Consider the following 9,781-nt stretch of genomic DNA (forward strand, 5'->3'; position numbering starts at 1 on the left):
TTAAGAAGGTCGCGTCGTATAGCTACCGAGGATACTGAATAATCCGGCGCTGGAGTGATGATCGAGCCCGGCATTTATGGAGGAGGTGAATGAGATGATTCGGGTCCGGTGTGCCTCGTCTGTTGTCGCCAGGAATCAGGCCACGCCCCGGACCCCCACACGCGCCGAGGGGACACTACAGGGAAAGATGAGAACAACAACAAACTCCACAATCCCCACAGAAACGTTTCTTTCTTTTCCCAATCTCTACTTAAAAAGTCATTGATATTAGGATGCTTACAAATGAACCGCAACGTCTCAAGAATGGGAATATATGTAAACTTATCTCGGACAACAACTTGAGAAAATGACCCAGTTGTCGTATTACGTCTGGTAGCAAACCTTGTCCCAAGGACATATTCGACTGGATCAATTTTCCCCCATTGCTCAGAAAAGTACTGCATTCTCTTGCTTTCAGAGTTAAATGCCAAGAATGGATTTTCAATTTTTTGGAATGACTGATCAATTTGAGATTCCACAACACTTTTCATTGGTTCCTGTAAAGATAAACCGTTTTTCACTGACACTAGAGTTTCGTTTTGTATGTCATCAATAACCTCACCAACAGAGTTGACAACATTATTAATGGTGGTCTCTGCTACCCCAGCAACTTTCAGTTCTGCAACAATTGTCGCACAACTTTTCACTATATTTTTTTGAAGGAGTTCAGATTCACAAGCTACATTTTCATGTGGTAAAAGGTCTACATCCCCAACGGAAACGGCACTGGCTGAAGATGAACTTTCATTAACACTTGAACTGTCACGCAAAGAACACCTAGTGAGATGCTTTCGTAATCCAGAAAAACTATTATATACATGTGCACAACCCCTTTGAGCACATTTTAACCTGAGAGTTTTTCCGGGACAAAGACCATGAAACAACTAAGTGCTTAATCAAGGCATTGACATTGGCATGACATCTTGCACAAATGAAGCAGATCATAGGAGTTTACTTCAGCATCCTGGCCCTCAACTCTGCAACTCTAGGATTTACCTTGGTGTTTTCCACATCTATGTCATAGACAGTGGTTTGCAGAAAGGTGTACACATTGGTCAATTCCTGACAGTATCTTGTGCCAAAGACGAAATGTGCTTTGAAAAGTTCATCAACACAAGCCAGTGCAGTTGAGGTCTTACAGGGTAGAGCATGTTTGTCGATCACGATGTAGTAATACTCGATCATGCTCTTCTTGGCACCAACAGCAAGTAGGTATGGCTGGAGACTCCCAGGGATGTTGTCTAGGTGTCCTTGGATGCTGGTCCCAATCTGTGGTTGAATAAGGAGGCATGGTCATTTATTAGGTTTTGGATTCTTACAAAGTTACAATAAGAGTAAAAAGAAGAGGGCACACTATAAGCACTTATTAGCGCATACGCTGTAAAACACTCTGAAGACAACGTCGAAACACTTAAATGCAAATAAGGTCAGTGTTATGCAACGTGTGTGGCCACCTTTTGTTAGTTATTTAAGCGTTACCCAATGGCCCAGCACTATTAGCATAATAAAAGAGGAAGTATTTTCCAGCCCTTTGTGTTCCACACAAAGCTCACCTTGATGAATTTTACAAGACTATCGCATGCTTGTCTGGCTGAGATTTTCCCTGGTCTTTTTCGGCCTTGGCTTGAAGGTGGCAGAAGGTGAACCAGCAACAGCATTGATGACATGTCACTGTCCCAGCCTGGGGAAAATATAACAAAAACAGAACAGTTAAGCATTTCATATTGATTCAGATTTAAAGACAGAGCTGCAGACGGATTATCCATAACCAATAAAGCCTGCAAAAGGATCGATGACATGAGTTTTGAGTAGGAAACTATAAAAACAACTTTGTGCAGTTCAATTACTCTATTCCCAATGATTTCACATGTGAATGACAGGAGCCACTTCCGTTTCTCAAGGCAACAGGTTGATATGTACATATAACTCCAGTAACTTTGTGAGTGGCAAAATGTGCCTTAATGCACAATAAAATGGTTATCCCCATTCCATCTAGAATAGTCGAAGGAGAAAACATTACCATCATCTACTTCAGTGGCTTCAGCATTTTGGATGAGGTCTTGTACATCTCCAGTCAGTGTAAGTCCACGACACTGAGTAACAACCTTTGCTTGAAAGTTGGTGGTCCACTTCTCCAACATCTTTGCAGAGGTTGCGTCACCAAAAAGACTCCTGAAATCTTGATCAATCTACAAGACATGGCAAAGACATTTAGTGTAAGTCCCACAGTAGATGATCAAAGTAGCTACAGAGATCATTTCTGAAGTCTGATCAGGTTCGGCAGATAGCAAAACATGTAAAAGTAAAGAAAGATAAATTTACATTCTGTCTGACAAAACAAACAATAACAAATTACACAAAACGTTACTTTGTATTTCTTGTTTTTTTAAAAACAGTATTACTCACCAAACCTGGAATGTCCAAGAAACGAGGAAAAACAGATAGGATGTCGGCTGAGTTTTCAGGATCGTGCAGCAACTTCTGACGATAGGCCAGGGTTAGCCTCATTTTCTCCTTCACTACAACTTCATCTGTAGAATGCTTCATCAGGGCAATTGCTTCTTGACACTGCTGTTCGTCCCACTGGATGTCTTCTTTCAATGGGTCCCTGTGTGAAGTTGGCCCACCTAAAGGTTTGGGACAACATGCCAGTTTAATACTCAAAAGAAAACCTAGACCAAATAAACGAGTGGTCAAGTTCCAAATTAATCACTGACCTGTTTGAAGTTGTCGTGGCCGTTTCATTCGTCCCTCGGACACCTCTTTCTGCAGAGTTTTGATTCTCCAAGCCAAATACCCACTTCCATCTTCAGCATTATAAAAATGTTCCTTTGAAAATAAGGGGAAACACATGTAAATACAAATATACATTTTCACCCATAAATACGTGAATGATTTGAAACCATTTCACCAGAAAAGCAGGAGTAACTTACATAGCCAAGCTTGCTCCGGGGGTCAGCCAAGTAAGGAAAAAGGCAGGTGATTCCTTTGGCGTATTCCTCCTTCAATCTCCTAGGGGGGCTTGTGCTATACACACAAATCAAATTACCATCCTGTCCAAAATACAACTAAGATTCATTTAATATCAGTCTTGTGAGTTTCTGAAAAAAAACGTACCCATGCTCATTTGTCAGATGTGCAACTAGTATCTTCACTAGGTCACGTCTTCTGACATCTGACAATGTTTTTGTGCGAGCATACTCATGTGTGATCTTATCACCTCCAGGGCTACTCTTGAGGATGTCCTCAATCATCTTGGGAGAGGTGATTGACAATTGACAGTACACAGAGAACACACAGAGTACACAGATTAACAAGAGCATATATATGGTTGCAACAAAGTTACAAAAAAGACATAAACAATCTATTGATCTTACTCGACCCAGACGTCGATCCTCTTCATGTTTTTTTTCTGAGGGATTTCTGATCACGATTGCTGTGTCATCAGATCCTGATGAAGGCTCACCATCGCCAAGTGTACCAGAACTGAAGGAAGCCTCACCATCCCCAATCGTGCTAGAACTGAAGGAATCTACAAAATAATGTTTCATGGGACACAAAATGTTTACAGCATGAGCTGCACAACTCAGACAAGGTTAAATGTGCACGGTATGTAATTGCGGAGATGTTTAAAAGACTTATATATAGAAGTTAAAAAGTAAAGTTTTTTTACCATCAGCACTTGCTGTTGGGATCCCAATTTCTAAGACCCCAATATCCTGTTGTTTTAGAATGTATTCGAATGCCTCATCATCGATTTCGGTCCTGGTTTCATCATAGACTTTAATATCCAGGGTGGGTAGATCAAACTTCTTGGCAACTTTAAAAGACATTTAAGTCATATTAACACTGACCATACTATAGCCTACATAAGTAGTGGCAACACACAAAAACATGCATTGGTAACAATATTTTATAATAAAGGCTGCATATGCAATGTTTTCTCTTACCACTTTCCAAAAAGACTTCGAATTTAAAAGGTGATGTTAGGAAGAAGTACTTCTTTCTGTCCTTATATTTCACCCTAACAGTTGCCTCCATCCTAAAGGAACAGGAAAAAATAGTGGTTACTTAGTTGTTTGATTACTTGTCTTGAACTAATTAATATGAAAAACATATCAACAGTAAAAGAGATTGGAGAAACTGCTGTCAGAAGAACGCAGGGGTGTGCACGTTTACAAAAATGTCTAACCGTGTCGTGTACACGGTTAATCGTGACGTCATTGTCCTCGTGCGCCCGCCGTCTTGTAGACGCGCGCGCACACACACATACGCGTTCTATCGCCTGTAAACACACAGTTGATATGAACCACGATTGTTTGTATATACTATCTATGGTTTACACATCTCTTATAATAGGGCCATGGCACACACACACATATACACACACACGTTCGCCCGTCATGTGTTTGCCTTCATTATAGCTCTTCAATAATTCCCTGATTAATTAAGCCTATCGCACATTTCTACATGTCCACGTTTATGCAGGTTGAACAGGTGTTTTAAAGTTCGGGCTACTTACGAGCGTAGTTCATATCAACCGGGTAACTTTAATCTTTAGGTTATCTTTCTTTCATCACTCTTCCGTGAGTCGAGCCCCAGCACGGCGCCTCCCTGTGTCAACAGTCAACCAATGTGTACTGGACACAAACCTACAAAAGACGATGTTCTATCTAGTCTACTTACCAAGTTTCCTAAGAGCACAATCGTAAATTGCACTGCATCCGTGTGGCGCACAACCTCTGTTTACTCTTTCCAGAGTTAAGGCCATGTGGTGCTAAATCATGCTAATCATGCTAACGAACCATTGATACACTACTATGGTAAACAAAATTCTCCGCAGTTGACAAATGTGTGCATTAACCAACAAAAGACAGTGTACTTATCAATTTTCCTAAGAACAAAAACGTGAATTGGTCAAATGACTGGCAAGCTAATGTGATACCTTAGCAGCATCTACTCTAGCAGCTGCATATAGCAATGCCTAGCGTAATTTATATAATATGTTTAAATCGCGCGGCTTCGTTGAGCTTGAATTTGGGATACTACAGATTTTAACTCATCCTCCCTCTGATTTAATTACCCGTGAACTTCCACTTTTAAAAAAGTTGCGACGCAACACAGCACGTCTTGCGACTGCCATGGTAATTAAGCCACACATTTGAAAATAACACAAACCAAACATTACATGCATCCTGTACGATGAGAACAAACAAAACTTATGCGGTAAAAAAGACAGTTGATGTATTACTTACTTTGTTATTTTCCTAGCAGACTTTTCTCCAGACCGGTTGCAGGTGAAATGACCATCGGTGTAAGGTGTAATGGTGGACAAAACGAAACTTAACTGCGTTGCCCTCTGGGAGGAGTCAAAATTATGACTCCGTTATTCTGATCTAACTCTGCGTGTCTCTCAACTCTTTTTTCGTTCTTTCACCTCATATCAGAGCAAAAAATACTATTTTTGAGTAAAATAATTTTAACTCCGGAATTTTTACTCTTGTAATTTTACTGTGCAGAGAGAAATCAGATTCTTGTCCATGTTGAGTATTCCATTGTCTGAACTCGACTCTGTTCAGGTCAATGTTCGCTGCTTGGTGCACTGGAGTGATTTTTTTAAAAGCATCACTCTGCTGTAGATTTCATTTTAAATGGATGAAATTCTCGTCTTTGCTCTTCAGTCGAATCAATAGTGATAAACAATGAAGCTTATTCATTTACTGAGATGATTTGACGGATGTTTGACGTCTGGACTTTGGCTAATCGTCTATTTAGGAAATGAAGTTAGTGACTGGATGAAGGTTCTGGATGCAGCCCCCCTGTGGTCCAGTCGATCTGTGGTCTGAGGTTTCCTCCTGATCCATATTCTATCAAAGAGCTGAAGCACTCACTTAAAGCATGTGAAAATAATCAGTATTGATCACGATGACAGGGAAACTGTATTATTTAATGATAATCCGATATACGTTTGTGATGATGTGAAGGTTTTGGAAGAGTTAGTCTTTAAACAGGAACAATAGACATGTCCAGACGTCCTCTGCTCCCACATCATCTACACTTCCCACCGTGTTGTAAGGAAACCTCAGTCTGCTTCAACATGTGGGACTTTCAGCAGAGACACGTCCCCTCCTGGTGTCTCCATGCAGTCAGTGTGTATGAGCTGTGTCAGCCACTCATTAGAGTGAATGGAGGCTGTGGAGCTGTGGATCCCACTCTGCTGCTGCAGCTCTAACCCTCTCCCTCTCCTCAGAAAGCGAGAGCTCCCATACCCATCCTGAAAACATTCTACCGGGGCACCATTGAAAGCATCCTGTCCAGCTGCATCACTGTGTGGGGCAGTAGCTGCACTGCACACAGCAGGAAAAGACTGCAACGCATAGTCAACACAGCTGGTAAGATCATTGGTGCCCCACTCCCTTCCGTGCAAGACACTTACACCACCCGCCTCACCCGGGAAGCCACCTCGATCGTGAGTGACACCAGCCACAACGCACAAGGTCTGTGCTCTGGAAGAAGGTACAGGAGCCTCCGTTGCCGCACCATCAGACTCGGAAATAGTTTCATCCACCAAGCTGTCAGGAAGCTAAATTCTCTCCCCTCACTCCCCCCAGCCATACCTCTAGTCTGACTGGAGGCTTAAATCCCCCCCCAAAAAAAATAAAAACACTCAGGACTCTGCAACAAACTGTCTCTTGTACTTCTTGTACTGTTTGCACTTTATCACTTAATCACTCCGTTTAAACGTTAGAGAACCTTAGGCTGCTGTACAAAAAAATCTGTATGTTTACTTCTGCAACAAACTGTCTCTTGTACTGTTGGCACTTTATTACATTAAACACTATTAATACTGTGAGACGTTAGCTAATCAGGAGACAGAGAGATCTGACACCCTGAAGATGTGACACCTCAGGTACATGGAGACAGAGCAGCAGGAAACTGACAAGCTGCCTGTGTGTGTGCACCGTGTTCATGGTGAAAATGAATTGTTACTTCTGCTGCTTCTATCTCAATCATTTAGTTGTTTATACAGCATCAGTTTTTCTCTAGATTGATGTTTGTCTCATTCTCTGAGCCTGTGTGTTTGTAGTCCGGACTCCCATCCTGGGAGTAATCGTTCATTCTGATCAAATGTTTGTCGGACAGGACATCATGGATGACATATTTCTCATTTGAGTTGTTATGATCTCAGTATCTCTAAATCTGCACTGTTATATATATTTTTTAATTTGGCCTCATTTGAATTTGTTTTGTTGTTGACAGTGGAGGGATATGACAGTACCACAGCCCCCTGGAGGATTTGAGTGGATAAAGAGGGGCTCAAAGTATTGGGAGAATTTTAGAAACTTAGGCATTTCAGGCAACAGGAGGTAGTGGGGGAGAATGTTGGCTCTCGGTTGTCCAAATGAAAATGGTTGCTCCTACAGATGTGATGTAGGGTTAGAGTTTTGGTTGCCATTCATTTGTGCGCATCTGAATCTGCACTCTTTGGCAGGGAACAGTTAGTCAAGATGGACTGAGTTTTGGGGTAGGGACAGTTCTTTGAAAACAGCTGGTGGTCCCTGAACAGCACAGCTCCAATGGAGGATTAAACAGGGGCTGATAGTTCTAAACAGATACAGAGCGCACCTGGATCCTGAGCCGGAGCAGGGGTGTATATTCAGTTTGAACAAATACGTGCTCCAGGGTCTCAATCTTCAGTGTCCTCAGCTGGTTGCACTTTGGATTTTCTGAAAAGGTGCTGTCAGGGTCTTGGGGATTTTTTTTTTTTTTTGTGGATGATTTATTTTTTAGTGGCGTGAAGAAACATGTACATTCACTGTTAAACTGTTTGTGTAGTTCTGCAGAGCTGGACATCTGGCTCACAGGCTCACAGTGCCAGCAGTGTTGAGATGGTGCCAGATAGAAGGAGGGTTAAAGGCCTATTTGAGGGTGGAATATGATGGTGAATATTCAAGACTTTTAAGTGTTAATTAACTCAGTTTTGATTAGTCATGTAGTAATGGTTTGAAGTGATTTGGATTTTTCCTTTAAATTGGTCCTCCTCTAATCCTTCTCCTCTAAGGATAAATACATTAATTCATATCAATTTATATTATTGTTTTTCAGCTCACTGATGATTTATTATTGTTTGTATCACCATAAACTCTTTAGGACCAATATATAATTTTGCCTCTGGTAAATAGAGAAAGGTGTCAGGGGAGAAAACAGTGGCGGTTAATAGACGAGTCTGAGACATGAGAAATATTAATGAATATGTTTTGTGTTGACTTGAGACAATTGTGTTGAGGTTTGTTTTCAACTGTTTGACTTGCTTGACAGTGACGCCATATTATACTCCAACTTTTTCTCTGTCTCCACATCTCAGTCACTAGGAGATACATTTCTATTTCCATCACCTTCACTGACACTAAATGATGAAATGAGGCAAACATCCTCCTACATCTGAAAGTTCCTGAAAGCAGATGCAACGTGTTGTGCCTGTGTTCAGCTTTATCTTTGTCTGAATGAATTAGACCCGTTTATGTTTTGAATGTGATTTACACTTGGCTAAAGGGAATGTGAAGAGTTACAAATGCTCAGAACAGACATCATAACTAACTTTCAGAAACACACATTATGTATGTGGAGGTTAAAATCATTTCCACTGCGTCTGCTTGGGCATCAGTGTCACTTCTCTGACTGTGGCAGCAACCTTAATGTTTTCTAGACCAAATTCACATGGTGGCCATTTCCTCTGACACCACAGAGATATGTTCAAATGATCAGAATGTGACACAACGTTGAATATTCCTGAGGTCACAAGGACACAGTAGCAGTTATTTACTAGCTTGATTAAATAAATGTGCTCGGGATGTGTTTTGCAAAGAAGTGCTTGAATGCTATGTTCGCAATCAACTAACATGGACTTACAAATATGATGTCCAGATTTTAACTAACCATTATCATTTCAGTTGCTGATTAGTTAGTGGGCAGTGAAATGAAAACAGTTTATGTTGATGTGCTTTATAAACCGGCATCGCAGCAGCAGGCTGCATTATTCTCTTTATAACAGCATGTGAGCTTCCCACACTGAGCCTGATGTCACAGTGTGAATTTGGTCTATTGTATATTTATTCGATGACTCCCCTGAACCTTTGTGTTGTTTCAGCCCTTGTGCTGCTGCTGACACATTATAACAATAACAACAGCCTCTGCTCTCAGTCTGAAATACAAACAGACAGTTTGAAACAAGAGGGGAATGTAAATGAACAGCCACACACAGTCCCAGTCGAATGAGTTGAAGCCCCACAGAGGGGAACTGAGAGGAAGACAAATGATCATTGACACAGAATATGATGGAAAATAAATCATCAACACAAGCCGCTCCTTTACATTTAACTGCTGATAAAAAGTTTATCTACACATTGTGTTCAACGTGTTCTAGTGATGAACTAATTTTCTCCTCTCTAAATGTTACACTGGTGCCACACGGTTTTCTTTTCACACGAGCAGCTCCTGTGCTAATGAGCCGCTGCTCCAGTCGTCATCCACACTGGAGGAGGGTTCAGTTAGAGCTGATTAGTCTGAGTCAAGTCGAGTGTCGCCACGACTAGAGCACAACGACAAAACGAGAGGATGTTGTTCACAGCTGGTGACACTAAGGAGATGATACGACTGATAGAAACACTATTTACTGTTATCACTGCACATTACCCTCATATTAACACACACACACACCACAGTGCCCAAGACAGACTGGGTC

At 41.3% G+C, this 9,781-nt stretch overlaps 1 protein-coding gene and 1 long non-coding RNA gene across 2 annotated transcripts; both read right to left on the reverse strand.

The window, feature by feature from the left end:
• Positions 1-939: 939 nt before the first annotated feature.
• LOC133952099 (uncharacterized) lies at positions 940-2,656 on the reverse strand. The gene is made up of 4 exons (XM_062386387.1): positions 2,446-2,656; positions 2,060-2,228; positions 1,593-1,720; positions 940-1,308 (listed from the first exon to the last, which is right to left on the reverse strand). Exons 1-4 carry the CDS (start codon positions 2,584-2,586, stop codon positions 991-993), a joined length of 756 nt encoding a protein of 251 aa, XP_062242371.1. The 5' UTR covers positions 2,587-2,656; the 3' UTR covers positions 940-990.
• A 786-nt stretch (positions 2,657-3,442) lies between these two features.
• On the reverse strand, positions 3,443-5,467 carry LOC133952221 (uncharacterized). Its single transcript, XR_009920526.1, has 4 exons — positions 5,295-5,467; positions 3,990-4,081; positions 3,713-3,859; positions 3,443-3,571 (listed from the first exon to the last, which is right to left on the reverse strand). It is a non-coding gene; the product is annotated as an uncharacterized LOC133952221 (long non-coding RNA).
• Positions 5,468-9,781: the final 4,314 nt, after the last annotated feature.

Source organism: Platichthys flesus, chromosome 4 (assembly GCF_949316205.1).
Source record: "Platichthys flesus chromosome 4, fPlaFle2.1, whole genome shotgun sequence".
In the NCBI taxonomy this organism is placed as follows: domain Eukaryota; kingdom Metazoa; phylum Chordata; class Actinopteri; order Pleuronectiformes; family Pleuronectidae; genus Platichthys; species Platichthys flesus.